We start from the raw sequence: 23,190 nt of genomic DNA on the forward strand, positions 1-23,190 counted from the left end.
GTGGGGGGAAAGCTTCATGAGTAGTGAAGCAGTATTGCAGGTGTCTCTCCTTCTCTCCCTCTCTCACTCCCTCACTCTCCCACTACACCAAATAAAAAAGGGGACTGGCTGCTGGAAATGGTGGAGTATCCTGCAGACACCAAGTCCCAGCTATAACCCTGGTGGCAATAACAACAACAATAAAATATCTATAAATATAAATATAAATAAATAAATATAAATATAAATAAAATATCTTTTCTTTCTTCCTTTTTTTTTTTGCCTCTAGGGTTATCTCTGGGGCATGGTCCCTACACTACGAATCCACTGCTCCTGGTGGCCATCTTTTTTCCATTGTTGTTGTTGTTGGATTGGACAGAGAGAAATTAAGAGAGAAGGGGAAGACAGAGAGGGGGAGAGAAAGATTGACACCTGCAGACCTGCTTCACCGCTTGTGAAGCGACCCTCCCCCTGCAGGTAGGAAGCTGGGGACTCGAACTGGGAACCCTGTACTTTGCACTATGTGCACTTAACCTGGTGCACTAATGCCTGGCCCCCTTTTTTTCCTTTCATAATGTGCAAACTTGTCAGCTGTTGGTGCTGAAGTTACATATGCTTCATAAACGGAATTCAGGAATTTTCCTTTTTCTACACTCAGGATCAATTCAGATGACAGGTATACATTTTCAGTCTTTCAGAACTTTCTCCTTTGGGATCGTCTAGGATCAGCTGCTTTTCAAATTTTAAGGTATAGCTTATGCTTCTTCTAAGAAAATCAGCTTAGTGAGACATGTGGCTTCCAAGGTAAGTTTTTATCAGTTATTCTAGAAATTCTTTATTCCTCCCATGGGCTATTATTTACTTGGCAAAGTTGTACAAACTAATCTCTTGCACTTTAAAAAAAAAAAACTGTTTTTCAGTGTCTTCCCCTTTGTCACTCTGCAGAGAGAGGCTTTCTCCTTTCTGCATAGCTGAGGTTTCTGTGATACTGCTAGGACATCTGCGCCAAGGGCCCGTTTCAGTACATTCTAACCAGATGTACTGAAAATGATGTGATTTTTGTGAATGTTGTATGTCCCGTCATTCCATCATAGACATGGTTTGTGGGCCTTCTGCATTTCATCCTTTCCCTGCTCTACATGGCATCCAGAAGTGGAATGACTCAGAACAAACTTCCACCATGATCCACCAGCAGCCCAGAGAATGCTGCTGATAAAGCTCATCCCTTTTGGAAAAAAAATTGCGTCTCTTCCTTCTTTCTGTTCTTCTCTATTTATCTCTTTCTTTCTTATTTTTCTTAAGATACAAAGTGAAAGAAACGACAGCATCAGCTTCCACCAATGTAGTAGGGGCTAGGCCTAAATCTGAATTGCACTTTTGGCAAAGCAGCTATTTCACCAACCTGATCAGTGCCACCAATAATATGCCCATGTGTTTCCAGGACTTGAACCCAGGGCCTCACTCATGGCCAAGCTTGTACTCTACTGGGTGAAGAGACCCGTCACTCTGGAATTCCAGATTATAAACTAGACCTTACCCCCAGTGATTTCCTCCTAGGAACTTTGGTGGAACAGCCATTTTCTCCAATAGTCTCCAGGATGTACCAGCCCAAGAATCCCATCACAAAAGCCTCTGCCCAGCTGTTTATTCTCCAGTGATACCTCATTTTCAGCACAACTTCAGTACTCACTGGTAAAAACACCACACTCACCGGTCAGTGGTAAAAATGTAGCCCACCAGCTCCTTACAGCTCAGCATCAGGACACATAAGGTGACAGCGAAGACCTCTGGGGGCAAAACAGCAGAAAGATGGGTCAGTGACCCAGGAGGCAGGGAAGTGGGGCAGGGCAAGTCCAAATACTGTCACCATCTAAGGGGTCTAGTCACCTGTGACTAGCAGCGCAACAGTCGAGGACCTCCTGGCCTGCTCTGTGTTGCCAGCACCCAGTGCATTGCCCACCCGGACACTGGCAGCCACGCTGAAGCCAGTTGGGATCTGCAATAAGAAAGAGGCCTTTAGAGGCTCAGGCCCAGTTTCAGCACCTGCCCCAGTGAACAGGAACCTGGGCAAGGATGGCAGAGTTATAAGGATTCCTCTATAGCTGTCCCTCTCCTAGCTGGATGAGAAGGCTTCGAGGTTGTGCTCTCTTCTCACTTGGCATTTTTGTGTTGAGCCTCCAGCAGGGGCTGGGGTGCATAGCCACTACCCTCCCCTCCTCCCCTGTACCGGGAACACCACACGCAGAGGAATAGAAAGACGGCTAATCTTGGCATGGCCAAGCTACCTGCAAGAAGCCTTAAAGCCAAGAGAGGCTGAAGTCCAGTAACAATCCAAGGAGCTATGTCTTGACCAGGCACCAAGCACCTTCGCCCTTATGTGCACCCTACCTGCCCCAAGGCACCCATGCTGTGGTCACTGGATATAGTTCTCCATCTTTGGTAAGTGTGGGAAACTCATCAGAGCTCACAGACATCAACAACAACAATAGTAGCTACAACAAGGCTATAACAACAAGGGCAACAAAAGGGAATAAATAAATAAAACAAGTTAAAAAATACATAATTTGTGAAAGTGAAATGCCATCTTCCCATCTGGGAGAAGCCTATACAAACCTGGGGAACATGGCATTTCACTTTTTTTTATAATTTTTTTTTTTTGCTTTTTTAAAATATTTATTTCCTTTTTGTTGCCCTTGTTGTTTTTATTGTTGTTGTAGTTATTATTGTTGTTGTTGATGTCATTCGTTGTTGGATAGGACAGAGAGAAATGGACAGAGGAGGGGAAGAGAGAGAGGGGGAGAGAAAGATATACTCCTGCAGACCTGCTTCACCGCCTGTACTTTGCGCCACATGCACTTAACCCACTGCACTACCGCCAGACTCCCAAATTATGTATTTTTATTTAATGTATTTAGTTTGCAGAGAAAGGGTCTCAATCATATGTTATTTGTGTGATTTCATTGGATTTTTTAAAATTCATATAGAGAGACAGCAAGAAAAAGGAGAGAGACCATAGCACAGAACCTCCAAGTGGTGCTGGGATTTGAACCTGGGCTATGCAAGGCAGGGGGCCTATTCTGTGAGCTACTTTACCCACCCCTAGTTTCATGAAATTATTAATGTTGTGGATGCCTCTGCTTCTGAGGACTTTTTATTTTGTTTATTTTTTGGATGGGGTGTAGGACCTATACTGCTCCACTGTTCCTAGTAGCCATTTTTTGTTTTTACCAGAGCAATATTCAGCTTGGCTTATCGTGATGCTGGGGATTGAACCTGGGACTTTAGAGCCTCACGCAGGAAAGTCCTTTTGCATAACCATTATGCTATCTCCCCATCTCTTTTTCTTTTTGATAGAGAGTGAAAGACAAAAAAAACAGAGGCAGAGAAAGAGGTAGAGGAGAGGCATCTGAAGCCCTGCTCCACCACTCATAAAACACCCCCCCCCCCAGCTATAGGTGGGGACTGGGGGCTTGAACCCATGTCCTTGAGCATGGCCACCTGTGTGCTCTACTGGTGGTACCACAGCCTGATCCCACTGAGTGCTCTTTGAAGAATCCCACCCCCACCCCATAACCCCACCCAGTCGGCTCCAAGACTCTTACCATGTACATGATGACAGCCAGCTCATACACGGCAGACTGGGCACCCAGTTCCACCATGCCAAGGATTCCTAGGGGAGAAAGAGAGAGAGAGAGAAGGCTGGCCTTGTGCCTTCAGAGAGATCAGCCCCAAATTCCAGCCATGGATGCCACCTGTCCCCACACTAACCACTGAGGAAGCTGCCGATCTCATAGGCCCACCACTCAATGCATAGCATGAGCATGCTGGGAATGGCTAGTTGGAGGAAGGATGCCCAGTCCTGTAGGCACTCGAGGGTCCAGCCTGCAGTGAGCACACAGACACCTTAATGCTGGGCTGGAGTGGAGTGAGAATGGACACCACACCTGCCCCTGAGCTGGGGACCAGAGGCAGCTTACCACCCCAGGTGGCTTGATGCAGCTTCCTCCAGATGATGTAGAGAAAGAGGAGCAGGGCCAGGAAGAACTGGGAGACTGTGTTTGCCAGTGCAGAGCCCCTGGGGAGGACAGGTCCTGTGAGTGGAGGAGGAGCCTGTCCTCTATTCTTCCCCCATCAAACAGGGCACAGACTTGATGTCTCTGTCCTGTGCTGTGATGTCCCGAGGTCACCCCCTTCCCAAAGTAGCAATACTCTACTCTATCCTTACCAGTGGCTCATACAGGAGCCACAGTGCTCACTATGACCAGGGAAAGAACCAACTTCTACCCTCCCCCACTCTGGTCAGTCCCTTGCTAAAGGACCCTGTTCCCAAAGCTCACTGAACTCACATCACCCCAAGATGCAGCTGGTGGAGAAGCAAGTAGTTGGTGAGGGCATTGATGAAATTGGCTGCAATGCCAGTTACAATCTGGGGTAGTATGATTCCCTGAAAACACATAGTTCAGGCCATGGTGAGACCTAGGGAGACAGAAGTCATACACACACACACACACACACACACACACACACACACACAGGTTCTACTCTGTCCACATGGCAGGCAGTCTAACAAGCCAGAGAACCTGCCTGTGAGTGTCTGTGCAGGCCAGCTCTCCCTTCCAGCCTCCCCACCTAGCCCTTTCCTCCCCTCTGAATAAAACACTTAGTCCTGGCCACTGAGAGATGCAGCAATGAGTGGAGGAGAGAGAGGACTGGGCTAAACAAGTTCTAAAACCCACAGGGGTGAGAAAGTATAAAGTGAACTGATCAGTAACACAGAGAGTAGAGTGCATATGTTACTAGGCACAAAGACTTGGACACTCCAGGTATCTTATTCCAATGCTGAGAGATCAGGGACATGACTGCCCTGTTATTAGATACCTTGTTCTCCCTGTTTCCTCTAGTTCTTTAGAAAATATTTTATTTAATAAGAGAGATAGAAAGACACCAGAGCCCAGCTCAGCTCTGGCTTATGATGGTGCTGAGGATTGAACCTGGGACCTCAGAGCCTCAGGGATAAAAGTCTTTTGCAGAACCATTATGCTGTCTCTCCATCTCCCTTTACTCCAGTTTTATGTAGTTACCAAATGTCCCTGCCTAAGTCTCAACACACAGAATGATGAATGAAGTCTCATTCACCTGGCTTTATCCACAAAAAAAAAAGTCAAAATGGAATAGCATCCCAGAGCCCAGGATACTACTGTCCCCAGGTGTTCATGTCATTGCTGAAAGTCACAGCTGAAGAATTCTGGAGCCAGGAGGCAGGGTAATAAGCTGAGCTCTCAGGACTCACTGAGGTTAGAAGGGCTTTCAGACAGGCTGGTACAAAACTGGTGCCTAGCACCCCAGGGGCCATGCTCTGTGCAGTCTTGCATAGCCCCTTCCAGGATCTGGGTCCACATTGAGCCCCAGAACCCCACCACTTGGGCCCTGTCTTGCCAACAGCAACAGTTCTTAGTGGGAACTGGATACAGATTTTCCAAAGCCAAAAAGAACACATCCTTCCCTTGACACCCCTTCACAAAACATACTCCGCCTGAGCCCAGCAGGCCAGCTCCACCCTGGGCCCCCCTTACCAACCCCCCTATTCTCAGGGCACCACAACTAAAGAAGAGGGTAAGCCCCTATAGACCCTGATCCCCCAGTGCAAAGGGAATGAGGGTATTACCTGGTTGAGCAAATATTTGACTTGTAGTGTGTACAGGAAGGTTGCCTGAAAGAGAACAAAATGGGGAGTCAGCCAGCTCACTGTGCTTACACTCAGCAAGCAAAAGAGTCTGCCCTTCCAGAGCAAGACCTTTGGGTGGGAAAAGTCTTTACCTTTGATACACATTTTTTAAGTCTGGGGGCCAGGTGGTAGCTTGCCCATATAGTGCACATGTTACCATGCACAGGACTCAGGTTCAAGCCCCCAGTCCCCACCTGCAGGAGAGAAACTTCACAAGTGATAGACCCCTGCCTCTCTCTCCCTCTCTATCTGTCTCTCATTTTCTATAAAAAAAAATAATGGGAGCAGTGGAGTCATACAGGCACTGAGCCCCAGCAAAAACCCTGATTAGAATATATATATATATATATCTGAAGGGTCTGGAGGCCCCCTGGCACTACCAGGGTAGTGCCCCCTGGGTCAGCTTTACCACTGTTGTTAGTCCAGGGGTAGATGCTGACATCTCTCTGAACCTAAGACAGCTGCATTTCCCTGCAGGTATGAATGCCGCAAATCAGAATCAAATAGGTCTGAGCCAGTCCAATGAGCTCATGGACAGCTCAGCTCTCTTCTGCCAAGAAGTCTCAAGAACACTTACCGGAAGAGCTGGAATGAAGATGGTGACATAGGTCTGGGTGAGCCTAGAGAAGGAAAAGGGGGGAAAGTGATATAGGCCTTTGGTCAAAGAAATGAGAGACAGGATAAACTAGCTACCTGGTGGTTCTCTCACTCATTCTAATCACATGCATTGAGACAGCTGGTGCATAACTTAACGCATAGAGCTTAATGTCTTACTACCAGATCACCTCTCTAGGAGCTTCCAAGTCTTAGGTCTAAGACAGGAACATTGCACTTCAGCCTCAGGGATGGATGATTCCCTCTAGTGGGAGGTAGGATATTTTGCAGCATGATTTTTTTTTTTCAGCAACTATACCTCAATACTAACTCTTGACATCCCAATACCAATTCTGACACCCCAGTACCAGCTCTGATCACCAAATGCTCTGATCAGCACTGCCAGATGCCCTGGTTTCAGTCACTAGCTGTGGACAAGCACTTTAAAAGATTTTTAATCAACTAAGCCAGCAGGGTCTCAAATTTGGTGGCATAAGAGCTGGCAGCTCACCCAGTAGACTACATACCTTACTATGAACAAGGACCTGGGTTGGAATCCCAGGCCACCACATACAAGTGCCTGAAAGGAGGAAGTTTCACTAGCAGTTGAATAATTCTGCTGTGTTTTTCCTCTCTGTGTCTATCTCTCTGGTCCTCACTCCCTATCTAGAGAAAAAGAATTGGCCACTAGGAGTGGTGTGGGCAGAGTCCCAGAAGTAACCCTGCTGGCAAAAATACAAGCAAACAAACCAATGACAGGAGTCATGACATATTTTTCTATGCAAAAATGTGTCATGATTTTTCTGACAACCCAATAGAATCATCTAGAGGCAGCTTTGATAGTTAATGAACAAGGTTCAAATCAAAGCAGAATGCTGGTAAGGAAAGATCCAGGCAAAGATAAGTTGTTCGTTTGTTTTAATCAGAGCACCACTCAGTTCTAGTTTATGGTGGTACTGGGGACTAAACCTGGGACTTTGGAGCCGCAGACATGAAAGTCTTTTTGCAGAACCACTATGCTATCTCCCTGGCAGAGGTGAGTTTTTAAGAGTAAAATATCAATCACAGCTAAGAACCATGAAACCATGGGCAAGTATCACAGTTCCTATTCTGTGTGGAAGAGATGCACAGACCTGATTTCAGGCAAAGCTGCTTTCCCTACAACTCCCTCAGCTGAAGGAAGTCCTAGAGGCCAGGAAGGAAAGCACTGGGGCTCAGAGAGAGTCAGCAGGGGAAACCCTGTGCCCCTGAGCTCCCCCACCCCTCTTGAAGTGTGTAAAAGCTGAGCTCAGCCCATAGGATGGACTCAAGCTCAGCTCAGCCATCCCAACCCTGGCATGCATGTGCCTCACCTAGACACATCCGGGTCCTGTCCAAAGAGCAGCAGGATGTGCTGGGTGTTGAGGAAAAGTGCCCAGCAGGGGAAACAGCAAAGCAGCAGCACGAGGACTCCGCGCTGCAGGATCACGCCCACGTGCTTCAAGTTCCTGCTCCCATAGGTCTGCAAGTACAGGGGGCAGGGGGCACACCCACTACTCCCCCAATCTGTCATATCTCCCAGAGGCAGGCCGGAGAGACTTGGTGCCTTCCTAAACCACCACACACATCCCCCACCACCTGTTTTTTGGAGGGAGAGGGAGATATATTAGTAAGAACCACAGCAGCACTCTGGCACACGCAATGCTGGGAATTGAACTCTAGACCTCATGCTACTCTTGTTTGACTATTTAGCCACAGAGCCATCAGACTTGCCATATTCTTTAGGGACCCTAGTTCAAACCCACCTGCAAGGGGAACACTTTACAAGCAGTGAAACAGGGATAGAAGTGTCGGGGTTGGGTGGTGACACACCTGGTTGAGCACACATTACAATGCGCAAGGACCCGGATTCAAACCCCACAGTCCCCATCTGCAGGGGGAAAGCTTTGTGAGTGGTGAAGCTGGGCCGCAGGTGTCTCTCTGTCTCTCTCCTTCTCTACCCCCCATTCCTCTCAATTTCTGGCTACTTCTATCCAATAAATAAATAAAGATAATAAAAAATTAAAGAAAAAGAAAAAAAGGATACAAGTATCTCTTTTTAAAAAATTTTTATTATTATCTTTATGTATTCATTGGATAGAGACAGCCAGAAATTGAGGGGGAAGAAGGTTATGGGGTGAGAGACAGAGAGACACCTGTAGCACTGCTTCACCACTTGTGAAGCTTTCCCCCTACAGGTGAGGACCAGGGGCTTGAACCTGGGTTCTTGTGCATTGTAACATGTGCGCTCAACCAGGTGCACCACCACCTGGCCTCAAGTGTCTCTCTGCAACTCTGTCTCCCCCTTCCCTCTCAATTTGTCTCTCTATATCAAAAATAAATAAATACAATATTATATTTTAAAATATTTTTTAAAAAGACTTTCATGTCTGAGGCACCAAAATTCCTAGATTCAATCCCCAGCACCACCACAAATCAGAATTGAGAAGATATCTAGTTCTCTCTCTCTGCCTTTCATTAAAGTAAAAAAAAAAGTTTTTAAAGCAATGTGGGGCTGGTAAAATATCTCTCTTGGATAGTGTGCTGTTTTGCCATGTGTGAAGCCCAGGTTCCAGCCTGACCCCTGTTGTGTTGAAGGAAGCTTTGGTGCTATAGTGTCTTTCTCTCTACCTTCACTGTCTCTGTCTTTAAAAACAAAAAGTGAAGCAGAATCCTGGGCCCCAACCCTGACCTAGGGAGGGCTAGCAATGCTATGGTGCAACTACCTCCAACTGGCTCCTACAGAAGAAGCCCAACTTTGCTCTGTGTTCCTTGTCCCAGGCCTAGTGACTCCCCTGGGGTGACTTGAAACCAGCCACAGAATAAAGCCCTTATATCTGTCATCAGAGAATTTCCTACTGCTACCTCCAGGCTTTGTCCTGAAGGATTTGCCAGCCAACCACTGGGGTGACAGTAATGGGGAGAACCCACCTGCATTTTAACAAAATGCCTTCCACTGTTTGGTCAAAACACTATCTCAAAACTCTCTCACCAGCCTGCAAGAAGCCATATTTCAAAGGAAGCTGAAAAGCTGTGGTGGGTCTGCCGGAGGCAAGTCCTCCCTCTGCATAGCTGACCTCCTCGTCCCTTCTGGTTGGTGGGGGGAGTGTCACAGCCACACTCAAGTAGAGACACCCAGAGCCACCATGATAGGCACCTGGACCCCACTTACCTGGGAGATGAGGGTATCACAAGCAGAGGACAAGCCAAACCCCACAGAGACACCAGTGACATTGATCACCTGGACAGAACACAAAGAGTCCTAAGTGGAAAGACAGGCAGGCCTTTCCCCACTGACCAGAGCACTCCTAGCCCAGCCCAGTCCCTGCATGCAGCTACCTTGCCTGCTTCATTAAAAGACACACAGATTTTGAGGGGGCAGGAAAACCCAAAATCTTTTCTATTGTCCCAGGCAATTTGTTTCCCAACTTTAGAAGAGTATAAATCCTTCTCAAGGGGAATAAAGCACAGCCACAGGTCTGGATAAATCCACCTGCTCAAGCTCAGGCTTGGCATGTTATAATGTTCTGGAAATTCTGGAAACCAGAAACAAGTCTTGAAGCCAAGGATCCATTTTCTGAGAATCACCTAGCCAAATATTTGGCACATCCAGCTACTCCTGGCAGAGACCAACAGCATATCTATTTGGTTTGAGTGGCTGAGGGAGGGATGGGGATGTATCTAGGATACAGAGATTTGAGGTTCCATCTAATCTCTGGCTTCAGCTCCCAGTTCCATTTCCAGATGTGTATTATTAGTAAAGTGGACCAGTCATGGGGGTGAACAGAGGAGGCGGGTCACAGCACCTCCTTGTGGAGCTTAGGAGTCAGGCTTCAAATTCCTTTCATTGTTCCCTTCTCCGGGATATGAGACCAACAGCAAACATCCACACTCCACCAGTTACAGAATAGCTCATGGGATATCCAGAGCAACAGCTTCCCCCAAGATGTCCCTATCCTAAATCTCAGGACTTGGGAATCTCTGCAACTATTTGGCCCAGGAGCCAGGTAACATTTGATAACATCTGCAGATGGAAGTCTGGGTACAAGCCCTGCCAACACCTTGGACCCCACTTTGGACTCTCAGCTTCCTAAGACAATACCTTTGTGTTGCTCTAAGACACCAAGGTTTGGGGACATGTTACAACAGTAAGAAGAATCCAATGCAGCTTTCAAAAAGCCCTGCCTTAGAAAGTTCCATACTCACTGCAATGGCTAGAGTGACAGCATCCAGCTCCAGCTTCCCCAGGTGGCCGCAGAACACCGAGCTTATGAAGCTGATCAGAAACACCATCAACTGGGCCAGGAACTGGGAGACAGGAAACAGGGAGTCACCTGTGACCAGCAGGTGGCTCCACAGGTAGAGTGCACTCCTGGAGGCCCCAGATTTCAACACCAGCTGTTGTTAAAATTTCGTAGGCTCTTGCTGGCCGGGCTAGCTTCACAGGCGGGTAACAGAGACGACCAGAGACAGACGGCTGGGCAGGGAAGCTGTATTTCTTTATTCACGAAACAACGATTCATAAACTAAACCAAACAAATCACCAAACAGAACTCTGCTGTCTCTGCGGCAGCGCAAGCACTCTCTCTCTGCAACTCTGGAACCCTCTCCAACTCTCGAACTCTGGAACTCTTCAACTCTGGAACTCTGGCCCTCTACCACTTTGGAACCCTCTCTCGGGGTTCCTAGGGGCAGGCCAAGCGGGCCCGCAAAAACTAACTGGACTGATCTAATTCTCTTGGCGGGGGAGAACTAGAACCCAATGTAAAGCATACAACAATTCCCCCTTTTCTTTTTAACTAAATGACTACAGTATCAAGGGTGTGAGGTGAACAGAAACCTATATCGTACAGGCATTTTTAAAAAAGAAACTGGCACAAACATGGAGAAACATGTAAGCAAGTAACAAGAACCAGTGTGCTGTCATGGGAAGGCCTGAGGGGGCCTTATCTTGTCTCTGTGGGCAAAACTTTATCAGCTTAAAAAAAAAAACATTTCTTGCCTCTGGGGGGCTACTTGCCTCGACGGGCATTTGCATGGGGGTGGGGAACGGCCTAGAGTCCCAAAGGCAGCTGGCTGCAATTTACTTACTATGAAACAAAACTTGTTATTAGCATATTTCTAATAGAGAAGGAATTTGAGACTTTTACATAGCAACAACGTCTTTTAACCTTTTGTTACACCCATTCAAGATGGAGTCAGGAAAGGAAACCTCAGGCATGAGAATAATTAGCATAGCCATTGTGCGATCTACCATTTCTAATAGAGAAGGCAATCGAGAGTTTTACATATCAACAAGTCTATTTAACCTTTTGTTTAGACCAACTTAGTTAAAATATATTGACTGTTAACTAATTTTTACCTCAGACTTTAAATGTAAGTTAATTTTATCTTTATGAGAATTACGTTGAAAACCTTTTTCATTTAACTTTGTCTAGTAAGAATTTAGCCTTAAAGTTATTGTTTACCAAACTTTAAACATACACATAAACATGGTCATTAATACTCAAGGAGAGAAACCTTTGTTACGAAGACATGTCATTTCAAACACGAATTTAGATATGTACTGTCTTAGTTGTTGGGGGGGGGGGTTCACCATCCGGAGGTGGCTTCCCGCGCAGCTTCACTTCTAGGAATTGCAGGTTGCGATCTCTGTACAAATCTCTGCGTACTCCAGCTTGTCTGCCTTCAGACCGGACCGGCGGCTGGAGATCTCGTGTGCCCAGTTTCGGCAGGGAGCCCGGGGGTCCGGGAGGTCTGGGATCGTTCCAGAATTTATAGGAAGAGGGTGGGCAGGCCATCTTTGTAGAAGGCGCTGGCCGAGGTGCCCAGGGGTGGCGGCCATAATAGGCCGCCGCGGCCCTGCCCCATGGCCCTGTCATGTCTGCTGCCCTGCTCGCAGTGGCCGAGCAGCGTGGAGGGATCACGCATTGAGTGCCCTGCTCCACGCGGTGGAGAGCCGGCTTCTGTGGGCTGGCCTGCGTGCTGGCATTGGGCTCCTGCATGGTGGCATCGGGCTCTTGCATGGTGGCATCGGGCTCCAGCGTGTTGGCATCGGGCTCTCGCATGGTGGCATCGGGCTCCTGTGTGCTGGCATCGGGCTCCTGTGTGCTGGCGTCAGGCTCTTGGGGCTCTTGTGTGCTGGCGTCAGCCTCCTGCGGGCTGCGGAGCTGCGGGGCTGCGGGCGCTGTGCGTGGGGTTGTCTGGGCGCAGTCGGCTGGCTGGCTGTTTAACCAGGTGGAAACAGCAGCTCCGCGCCTCGCCTCCCACCCGCTGGCTATTCTCGCTGGCTGTTCTGAGTTCGCCCGAGCAAGTGGAAACCACAGAGTGGTCCAGAGATAAATGTTCCAGAAACAGCAAAACAGTCTCGTGAAGAAAGAGCAGAGGCCTTTGGAGATCTCTTCACAAGCAGAAGAGAAGGCCATAGTGCATAGGTAGCCAAATTGTCTTTACTTATCTGAGAGATGCGCAGGTCAGGTCCATGTGGGCGCCATTTGTTGTTAAAATTCGGAAGCACTTGCTGGGCGGGCTAGCTTCACGGGCGGGTAACAGAGACGACCAGAGACATACGGCTGGACAGGGAAGCTGTATTTCTTTATTCAGGAACAACGATTCATAAACTAAGACAAACTAATCACCAAACAGAACTCTGCTGTAAAGCATACAACACCAGCTCTGCATATGATGAAGTAGTGTTCTGATGTCTCTCTCTCTCTCTCTATCTATCTATCTATCTATATCTCTCTCTCTATCTCTCCCTCATTCCCCTCTCTCCTATAAAACAACTTTAAAAGAAAAAGGAAAGGGAGCTGTTTCTACAGATGGAATGTGCCACTCCAGGTAAACTTCTTATATATTAAAAAACAAAACAAAAAAATTCGTTTGAAACCACCATCAGAATTGCATTTTTGTGAACTTTCCCTTCTTTTTTCTTCTCCTCCTCCCCCTCCTTCTCTTTTACTTCTCCTCCTCCTCCTCCTTCTCCTCCTCTTCTTCCTCCTCCTCCTTTTTCTTTTCTGGATGTAAACAAAGTGAGAGACCACAGCACTGGAGCTTCTTTCAATGCAGTGAGGGTTGGGATCAAACCTGGGTTGCACATGTAGTAAAACAGCACACTATCCAAGTGAGCTATTTCACAGCCCTTCCTAGATTTTTTTTTACACCTAATTTTCCTTTAAGATATTCATATCACAAATCACATGTCTTTGTTCTGCACTTTTCAGAGGTTTCCTTCTGGAATTGCCCCCCCCCCTTGTTCTCCCAAATTGCTGGTGAGGATGGCATAAGAAAAGCCTTGATAACAAGAACATTCACTGACAAGAATGTTCCACAGACAAGAAGTGCTAAAGTAGGCAAGACAACTTCCAGCAGGAAGGTGAAAGGTCACTGTTCTGCAGAGTAACATTCAGGGAACTCCTTTGATTCCATGAGGTCACTGTTAAGAGGGCAAAATCAGCTTCTGGAACATTGAGACATTCATTCTCCCTCGCAGCTCCAAGAACCACTAAGAATAGCTCCACAGTGCTTAAGTTGTACAGCAGACACCTACTATAGCTATTAATTTTTTTATTTGCTTATTTTATTGTCATCAGAGTTATTACTGAGCTTTGATGCCTGCATATCAAATCCACCACTCCCAGTGGATATTTTTTCTTTTACTTTTCTTCCTTCCTTTCTTTCTCTCTTTCTATAGGACAGAGAGAAATGGACAGGGTGAGGGAGATAGAGAGGGAGAGAAAAAGAGAGACACATGCAGTACTATTCCAGCTCTTGTGAAGCTTCTCCTCTGCAGGTGGGGAGCAGGGGCTTGAACCCAGGCCATTGGGCATAGTAATGTGTGTACCACTGGCCACCCCCACCACCTTACTTCTTTGGTTTTATTAAAAATTACCCCTCAGCCCTACCACCTGCTAGACCAAGACTTAAGTGTTCCCTAGAGGTGCATCGGACAGCCACTCCCAAGAGAAGGAATAGGTGGTGAGGATTCTCAGAATTACCTATGCCCACCCACAAGCTTATCCCCTGCAAACCCAGGGTGGGGGCAGGTGGAGGGGTTCTAGAGGAGAGTTGCTGCTGGTGTAGTGGGGCAGTACTGTGTCTCAATTTCTTCCAAGGAAGTGGACTCCTACAGGCTGAGTTCAGAGCAAGGCCCCATTTCCTAGGGCTCTAGATGACACAGCTTCTAGCCCTCCCCTTTGCTGTTTCATACATGCCACCACCATCCCCAGCAGGCACTGCTGCTATCCCAGACACAGCACTCACTACCATGGAAAACCAAGTATGGCATTCTGATCCCCAGGGAGCTAATGCTTTTGTTGTCTGGTTTTGGTGGAGTCAGGGTCTGGTGTATGTGCAATTTAACTGCTCTAGGTCACATTTTAATTCAGATAGAGGAAAAGAAAGACAGCGAGAAGGTGAGCCACTACAGCACCAGAGCCTCCTCCATTGTCATAGAACCTCTCATGAAGTGCCAGGGCTTGGACCAGTTATACTTATGACAATGCAGGCACCCTACCCAGTGAAGTACCTCTGTGGTCTTCCAAGAGTGCTTTTCATTTCTGATAGGGCCTCTGGCAGCAGAAAGAATGCTTCTAGAATGAAATGTAAAAACTAAGCCAAAGTAAGACAGAAGGGGCATGAAAAGCTGGGGGGGTAAAGGTGGATGTTTAAAAATTGACATGGGGCCAGGTGGTTGTGCAACTGGTTAAGCGCTCACATTACAGTGTGCAAGGATCCAGGTTCAAGCCTCTGGTCCCCACCTGCAGGGGGAAAAGTTCACAGGTGGCAAAGCAGGTCTGCAGGTGTCTCTCTCCTTCTCTATCTCCCTCTCCCATCTCAATTTCTCTCTGTCTCTATGCAATAATAAATAAAAATAAAATTAATAAATAAATAAAAATTGACATGATTGGAGTACGGCACCAAAGTAAAAATCTCTGGGTTGAAGGTGAAGGCGGAAGTTTGGCTTCACTGAGGGGGAAAAGGGGAGGATGGGATGGGATACAGTCTTTTGGTGGAGGGAATGGTGTTTATGTACACTCCTATTAATTTGTAGTCATATAAATCACTATTTAATTAATATGAGAGGAAACAATTTATTGAATGTCTCAAACTTTTTAATGCACAGACCATAGGCTGAGTCTTCGATATGTTGACTCTCTTAGAAGCTTAGTTAGACCAGGGAGAACAGAAGCAACCTGTGGAACAGCTATATACAAATAATGTCAAAGGACATCAATTATGGTGATGTTGTGTATGAGACAGCAAATCCTAATGAAGGGATTTCAATGTTAACCCAATTGACAAATAATGTAATTATAGCAGTAACTATCTATTGCTTTCTTAAACAGCAAGAACCTCCCTCTTCCTCTATAGAGCCTATATTTCCCCTAGCCCTGGAACCTCTAGGGTGTGGCTCACTTTCCTGCATGCTTCTCTCAATTCATACAAAATGATATCAAATCTGCCAATCCCAACTTAATCAATGCAATGAATACCACTTCAGCATGCTTCACTTCAGATTTTGTCCAGAGATGTCAGGCATGGAATGTCAACCTTTCAGCCTCATTACTTGGGTGAGACCTTTCCTTTCATAGGATTCTTTAATCCCATTCCAGGTGGTTCACTTCCTAACAGAGTCCCAAAACCTAGATATAGACCATGTCCCATGAGATAGAGCATATGTTCACATGTATCCATAAATTAGGGCAAAATACATACCTGAAAGCAAAAGTACACAATAGTCTGAAGTGAGTCAGTATAAAGGTTATAATGAAATAGTGTCTGCTTAGACTTAGATACCCTCCTCACTTACCTCCTATTACACTCCTCTCACTCACTCCAAAGCTAACTTTATCAAAGCAAGGACTGCAAAAGCTGAATAAGTGCAAGAGGCTGGCATACTTTAGCGATGACTCTTTAGTCACTATCCGGAGAGCCAATCAGCTGGGGCCCTATTCGGGGAGTACTGAGATTCCCAAACAGACAAGATGGACCTAAACCTCAAATAAATCCCTCTCCCCAATGTCACCAGTCATCTCTATCAGGAACAACAAAATAGAACCCTTTGTGGGCCCCCATAGGACCTTGCCCTCAACTTGGATCAACAATGGTAGAGAATGCTCCATCCTCCGAAGGGAGGATGGACAACGTATTCTATGCTACACCTGAGAAAGATGGGTTCCAAAATTGGGGCAGCTTGGAATGTTCCTGCTCATGACCACAGAGTGTGAGCTCAGATGTACAGGAATGCAGAGGTCACATAAGCTCCTAAGCTGAATATGGGCCCCAGATCACATCAAATTGATGGGGTTTACAGTCAACAATATTTATACACCTTTCCCATATTTGGGAGCTACTCTCTTCCCTGATGCAGCTTCCTGGTCTTTTTTCTAGCCATGGCATCAACTCTACAGACAATAACTTGGATCCACCTGCATATCAGATTTCGGGCTCAGGGGAAAAAAAAATAGTATAGTCAAAGGCCCTTTGGAATATAACTAAAATAGGCCTACTAGCTATCTGCAAAGACCCCCCCCCCAACTCTTCATCTGCACTATTCCAGCCTTGAGGCTCATGATTAGTCAACAACTTGTTTGGCTTTATATGTTGACTCTCTTTTTTATTTTTTATTTATAAAAAGAAAACATTGACAAAACCATAGGATAATAGGGGTACAACTTCACACAATTCACACCACCAGACCTCTGTATCCCATCCCCTCCCTTGATAGCTTTCCTATTTTTTAACCCTCTGAGAGTATGGACCCAAGATCATTATGGGATGCAGAAGGTTGAAGGTTTGGCTTCTGTAGTTGCTTCCCCGCTGAACATGGGCATTGACAGGTCGATCCATATTCTCAATCTGTCTCTTTCTTTCCCTTGTGGGGAAGGGCTCTGGGGAAGCAGAGCTCCAGGACACATTGGTGGGGTTGTCTGTACAGGGAAGTCTGGTCACATCCTGCTAGCATCTGGAACCTGGTGGCTGAAAAGAGAGTTAACATACAAAGCCAAACAAATTGTTGAACAATAATGGACCTAAAGGCTGGTCCATATGAAGTGCTGAGGGGTCCTCTATTTTGTAGATAGCTAGTAGGCATATTTTAGTTATATTTCAAAGGGCTTGTAGCTATATTAGTGTTTTGTTTTTGTTTTTGCCTGAGCCTGAAATCTGATGTGCAGGTGGATCCAAGTTATTGTCTGGGGAGATGTCATGGCTGGGAAAAGGTACCAGAAAGCTGGATCAGGGAAGAGAGTAGCTCCCTAATATGGGAAAGGGGTATAAATATTGTTGACTCTAAACCCCATCAATTCAATGTGATCTGGGGCCCATAATTAGCTTAGGAGCCTGTGTGACCTCTGTATACCTCTAGATCTGAACTCACATTCTGTGGTCTTAAGTAGGAACATTCCATGCTGCCCTAGTATCAACCCATCTTCCTCAGGTGTAGCACAGAATATGTTGTCCATCCTCCCTTCAGAGGATGGAGCATTCTCTATCATTGTTGATACAAGTTGAGGTCAAGGTCCTATGGGGGCCCACAAAGGGTTCTAGGTCCATGTCTAGCCTTGTGAGAGTTCTATGTTAACTCTCTTTTCAGCCACCAGGTTCCAGATGCTACCATAATGCCAACCAGACTTCCCTGGACAGACAACCCCACCAATGTGTCCTGGAGCCCCACTTCCCCAGAGCCTTATCCCACTAGGGAAAGAGAGAGACAGGGAGTATGTATCAACCTGTCAATGCCCATGTTCAGGAGGGAATCAATTACAGAAGCAAGACCTTCCACTTTCTGCACCCCATAATGACCCTGGGTCCATACTCCCAGAGGGGTAAATAATAGGAAAGCTATTAGAGGAGGGGATGGGATATGGAGTTCTAGTGGTGGGAACTGTATGGAGTTGTACCCCTATTATCCTATGGTTTTGTCAATGTTTCCTTTTTATAAATAATAATAATAATAATAAAAGTTGGCGTGAAAACCCCAACCCTGTAGGCCCTAATGCTAGAACCAACAGACTAGCCACCTGCACCCAGAGAAATCTCTCTATTTAATCCTTGTCCCTACACTTTAAGGTGGCCTCTGCGGTTTCATTCCTGAAGCTTAGTGTCTCTGTGATTGTGATTGTTATTTTATTTTTTCACCACATCTCTATTCAGCTCTGTCTTATGGTAGTGCTAGGGATTGAACCTGGAACCTCAGGACCTCAGGTGCCGGGAGCCAAAACCTTAGCTAAGTCTCTCACATAACCAGTGAATGGACATTCCGATCATTGTAACTGCGATTACCACCTAACTGTTTGGACAGTTGCTCACCCACCTCCCTCCCCCCACTACCTTAGCAGAACTTCCTCATGGTGTGTGCTTAAAATGTGGCTGTAAAATAAAATTTTCAGAGCTTGATCAGAAACCTGTCTTGCTCTCGTTCTTCGTGTCTCTTGTCCCCTCCATTCTCTCGCCCCCTACCCTAGGTTTCCGTCGATAACCCCGCAGGCCGGGGCACCTGGCGCCCGACGTGGGACCTTTTTGGGTCTGGGGTCCGAGAGAACGTCGCTCCCCGATGGTCGACCAAGGAGCATAGGACCGCCACTTCAGAGAAGGAGTGAGTGAAGGTTCGCATTGGATCGCCGCTCTAGCCCAGAGTGAGTGAAGATCCGCGTGGTGATCGCCGCAGATTCGCCCGTCTGTGAGATTGATTCGTTTTGAGGTACGAAAGAGCGATGCAATTATGGGACAAGCATTGAGTAAACATGATTTGTTGCTTAAGGGCCTCAAAGAGTCCCTCAAGACACGAGGAGTAAGGGTTAAGAAAAAGGATCTCAAGAAGTTTTTTTTTATTTTGTGAGTGATGTTTATCTGTGGTTCCCCTTAGAAGAGACTACTGATGAAAAAAAGATGGGCCAGAGTAGGAAACTGTTTAAGAGATAACCTTCTGTTTATGAGTCTGTCTCTATTCCCATGCCTGATTCAGGAGACCCCATCCCTGAGGCTCCTGCTAAGTCTCCTCCTGTTAAGATTTACCCCTCTTTGACAACCTTAAGACCCCCCCACCAAAGATGGGCCTGATGATAGTCTTTCTCCTGAAGAGGCCTTATCCCTTGATGAAGAGATGGCCAAATATCATAGTCCTGACTGGCCACCCCTAGGCTCTTCTTTGTCCAGACCACCTCCCTATGCCACCACCCCTCCGTTTTGTGCTCCAGTCCTCGACTTGGCTGACACCACCAAGGCTAAAACTCAACTAGCACAAAAAACAGCTTCCCTTAGAAAATTAGTAGAAGAAAAACGAGAGCATTTACAATTAGTTAAAGAACTGTGGGCTCTTGATTTGGCATTATCTTAAAACTAGCCAGTCAAAAAGATCCAGGTTTTTCCCTCTGGCGACCACCAGAGCTCTCAGAAGTGTTAAACCAGTTCTGAGCGAGATCTTATCTGGCTAGCAAGCTATTCTCTAAAGAAAGAATAAAATCAATCAAACAAGATATTCTCTCTAACTTAAAAACTATTAATCAGAAAACCAGTTCATACTTTTGATAGAAATTTAATGAATTGTTTCTTTAAAACTGTAAAATGTACCTTAGCCCAGAAAAAGAATTTTAAAGATTTTTCTCCATGCGCGGTAAACTAAGCCCACCTGTTCCGTCCGTGCAGCCAGTCACATCACAGAGCTCCTGCTCCACAGATTGGCAAAGACTGCAGTCAATCATTCCTCTAGCCACACCCGCCCCTCCTGGGGTCGGGGTGGGGGGAGAGTGGCTGTGAGCTAAGGAAAAAAAATTTTTTTCACCAAAAATGTCTGTTTTAAGTCTGTGCTAGCCTTGTTTTCACTAATATGTGTTAACCCTCCAAAATAATAGAGTTTGCTTTAAGTTTTAAATAAGATTCAGTTAAGCTAAATGTGGTTTTAAAGATCCCGACTCATAGAGTTGGCACACCTTTACCAGAGTAAAATATAGGACAGTTTCGTCCTTCTGATAGCTAATATCAGCATCAATTCATTAGTTAAAAGATTTTCTGAGATCTCTAGGCATGGTAAAATGCCCCTGCAGTCTCTCTCCCTCTTGTGAGAATTACAAACCTTAACAGCACCCCAATACCAACTGCTACTGTTTGTTAATTTGTTAATTCCATGCTTGAAATGGCTTTCTAGTGGCCCAGTCAGTGTAGAGCAGTGGCCTTGCCAGGAAAAAGGGTTAAACATGATATTCCTGGCCTGATAAAAATTTTTCATTTGGCAGATGTGATTCAACAAAATTATTTAGTGTAAAATGGTCATCTAAAAGAAATGTTAACAGTAAAAATTTATTTTGAACATTTCAGCTATGAGGTTTATCTTAGCTTTTTAAGTTACCTATCCAAATCAAAGTGAAACATCAATTAAGTTGTGCACCCACCCTTATTCATAGCTGCCCTAAGGGTGTGATAGCTTTGTGATAAGCAAAGATCCTAACAAACAAAGTTTAACATTTTACTTAAAATTGTTTAAGTGATTTCAAAAAAAAAAAAAAAAGCTTTTAAAATACTTTCTCAACTAAACAGGCAAAACTGGCTTGGGTTAGTAAAAGATAACACAATGGTTATGCTAATTATTTACATGCCAGAGGCTTTTGCTCTGATAAATGAGGTTTAATTTAAATAAGATATGTAAAAAAAATTTTTTTTCCATATAAAACTTATCAAATAAATATGGGGTGGCCTAATGTAGAGCTGTATAGATGTTTTAGCTAACCTTTTTACATTTTATTCAAGAAGTATGCCCCTGGTTTCCCTGAAAAAGAACTCTAGATATTAAAACATGAGAGACTAGGTAAAAAGTTAAGAGAGTTTTATGTCTGATGTAGACAAAAATGTTCCGGTTAAAATTTTTATTTTAAAACTTTTAAGAGATTTTTAAATCTTACTCATGAGTTAGTTACTTTTGCTTTTACAGTGACTTACTCCTTCTAATAAAGTTGTTACTGAGATAACTCCCCTATTTAGAAAAACTACAAAAATTATCAAATAATTGGCTTTTGAGAGTACAGATTCTATATGTCAAACTTTAATTAGTTCTTTTAGAGAGTAAAAAAAATAAATTTATCTGGCTTGTTTTAAGACACTGTCAGAGGTTTATTCTTGATAAATTAAGGTAATACATGGTGCTTCTGGTCTGATAGATTTGTTTTGGCAAATCCTGATTTAACAAAATTAGTACTTTGAACAATTAAGCTATGAGGTCTTATTTTAGCCTTTTAAGTTGCCATATTAGAGTTCTAAAGAGCAAAACCTATTAAGAGTTTTGTATCTATGCTTACTCATGATAGCCTTGTGATGAGTAAAGATCTTAGTAAACTAAAGTTATAATAGTGTGCTTAAACTGTCTAGTCAGTTTAAAATAATGCTAAAAAAATGGTAAACATTTTATCATGTCAACACATTAGGTATTGACTTTCTATAGCATACTGGTATATTTTAATAAAAAGCCTTCTAAAATCATATAAAAGAACTTAAGCCAATTCTAACCATTAGATCATCAATTAACTTGGTACAAGTTCTCTCCCTAAGTAAATAATTATAGGTACATCTGCACATGAAGAACTGACTGCTCATATGGTAAGATTTAAAACTAAACATTTTTAATTTTTTATTTATGGGTGTGTGATGACTCCTGAAGTCACTCATATCCTAAAATTTTTCTCATTTTTTTACAAGCCTCTTAAAATTTTAACACTTGACCTGCCATAGTGAGAACACTTTACTGGCTCCTGCATTGTTTAATTAAGATCCTGCTATTCAGACTTTTAAGATTAATCCCCATTGATAAAAGCCAATGCTCTCTGGCAGATTGATGTAATTCACCTGCCCATGTTTAGTAAACAAAAACATTTTTTTTCTCAATTGGTACTTTTTCTAAATTTATGTGGGCTACAGCTCAAACAAGAAAAAGCTCAAAAACCTTAGGAGTCATATGCTCTGTTTTGCTTCAATAGACATCCAATCCATGTATTTTTGTTTCCTTTAGAACATTAAAAGCTCAATAAATAAAAAAGAAGGGGAATGCACCCCCCAATATTCAGTTGGCTAAAGTGTCAATGAAGTAATTATACTAATATTTACAAAAATTCGAATTGTCCATTTATTATATCTCATTGACAAAGCCACCCACTCTCCCAGCCATAGAGACATATTTCTTCTTTCTTTTTTCAACACTGGATGTCCATGTTTTGTTTTCCTTTTATTATGGTGGATGACATTATTGCTCTTGCAAAATCCACAGAGTCCCTGTTGGCGAGTCCTTACCACAAAGGACGCCATGGCAGTATATGGTCCAGCTAACCTCACCAGCTTATCCAAGTCTTCTCTTTCTGCTGACCTACCACTGCTGACTTCATCCTTACATGTTTATTGACTGCTCACTTTTCTCCCAATATTCCTCATGTTCAAGGAACCTTACCTTGACTTCTAATGTGTATGCACCTCCTCTGTGTTTTGGTACACACCACCCTATATTTCCATGTCAATTCTTCTCTACCTAGTCCTTGCCTCCTAGTTTTGCTTGTTCCACAGCTGACCCTCTATGAAGAAGAAAAATTTCATCAGTTGGTGCTGACGACGACCAGGGGACCAGACGTGCTGTTTCTTCCCCTGGACATCACATCCACTGACTGCTTCCCTTAGACTTGCTGGTGGCACGCTAGGACATTTTGATGCCCCTTATGGGACCCCTGATTAATCTTTTATTAATGATTACCTTGGGACCCTTTATTTTTAATAAGATTATTGGCTTTATAAAACAACAAACTGACTCCTTGGCATCGAAACCCTTACAAATATATTACCACAGACTTGGCTGACAGAGGCTTGGCTGAACCTGAGGGTGACACACCTCTTTTAGGAGC

The 23,190-nt window shown here is 44.8% G+C and overlaps 1 protein-coding gene across 6 annotated transcripts in view; it reads right to left on the minus strand.

The window, feature by feature from the left end:
* LOC103116344 (multidrug and toxin extrusion protein 1-like) overlaps nucleotides 1-23,190 on the minus strand; it is a 76,438-nt gene that overhangs the window by 26,945 nt on the left and 26,303 nt on the right. For 3 of the 6 annotated variants that reach the window (XM_060203182.1, XM_060203183.1, XM_060203179.1), the window contains exons 2-12: nucleotides 10,523-10,624; nucleotides 9,489-9,557; nucleotides 7,651-7,799; nucleotides 6,282-6,324; nucleotides 5,645-5,689; nucleotides 4,326-4,423; nucleotides 3,957-4,054; nucleotides 3,748-3,882; nucleotides 3,582-3,649; nucleotides 1,867-1,975; nucleotides 1,691-1,766 (exon numbers count right to left, since the gene is read on the minus strand). In XM_060203182.1, the coding sequence (XP_060059165.1) occupies nucleotides 1,691-1,766; nucleotides 1,867-1,975; nucleotides 3,582-3,649; nucleotides 3,748-3,882; nucleotides 3,957-4,054; nucleotides 4,326-4,423; nucleotides 5,645-5,689; nucleotides 6,282-6,324; nucleotides 7,651-7,799; nucleotides 9,489-9,557; nucleotides 10,523-10,609 (977 nt within the window). In that variant the 5' untranslated portion in view covers nucleotides 10,610-10,624. Of the gene's footprint in view, nucleotides 1-1,690; nucleotides 1,767-1,866; nucleotides 1,976-3,581; nucleotides 3,650-3,747; nucleotides 3,883-3,956; nucleotides 4,055-4,325; nucleotides 4,424-5,644; nucleotides 5,690-6,281; nucleotides 6,325-7,650; nucleotides 7,800-9,488; nucleotides 9,558-10,522; nucleotides 10,625-14,843; nucleotides 14,970-23,190 lie in introns of those variants that run through there. The other 3 variants (XM_060203181.1, XM_016189613.2, XM_060203180.1) reach the window with 3 other exon arrangements.

This window comes from Erinaceus europaeus, chromosome 12 (assembly GCF_950295315.1).
Source record: "Erinaceus europaeus chromosome 12, mEriEur2.1, whole genome shotgun sequence".
Lineage (NCBI taxonomy): Eukaryota > Metazoa > Chordata > Mammalia > Eulipotyphla > Erinaceidae > Erinaceus > Erinaceus europaeus.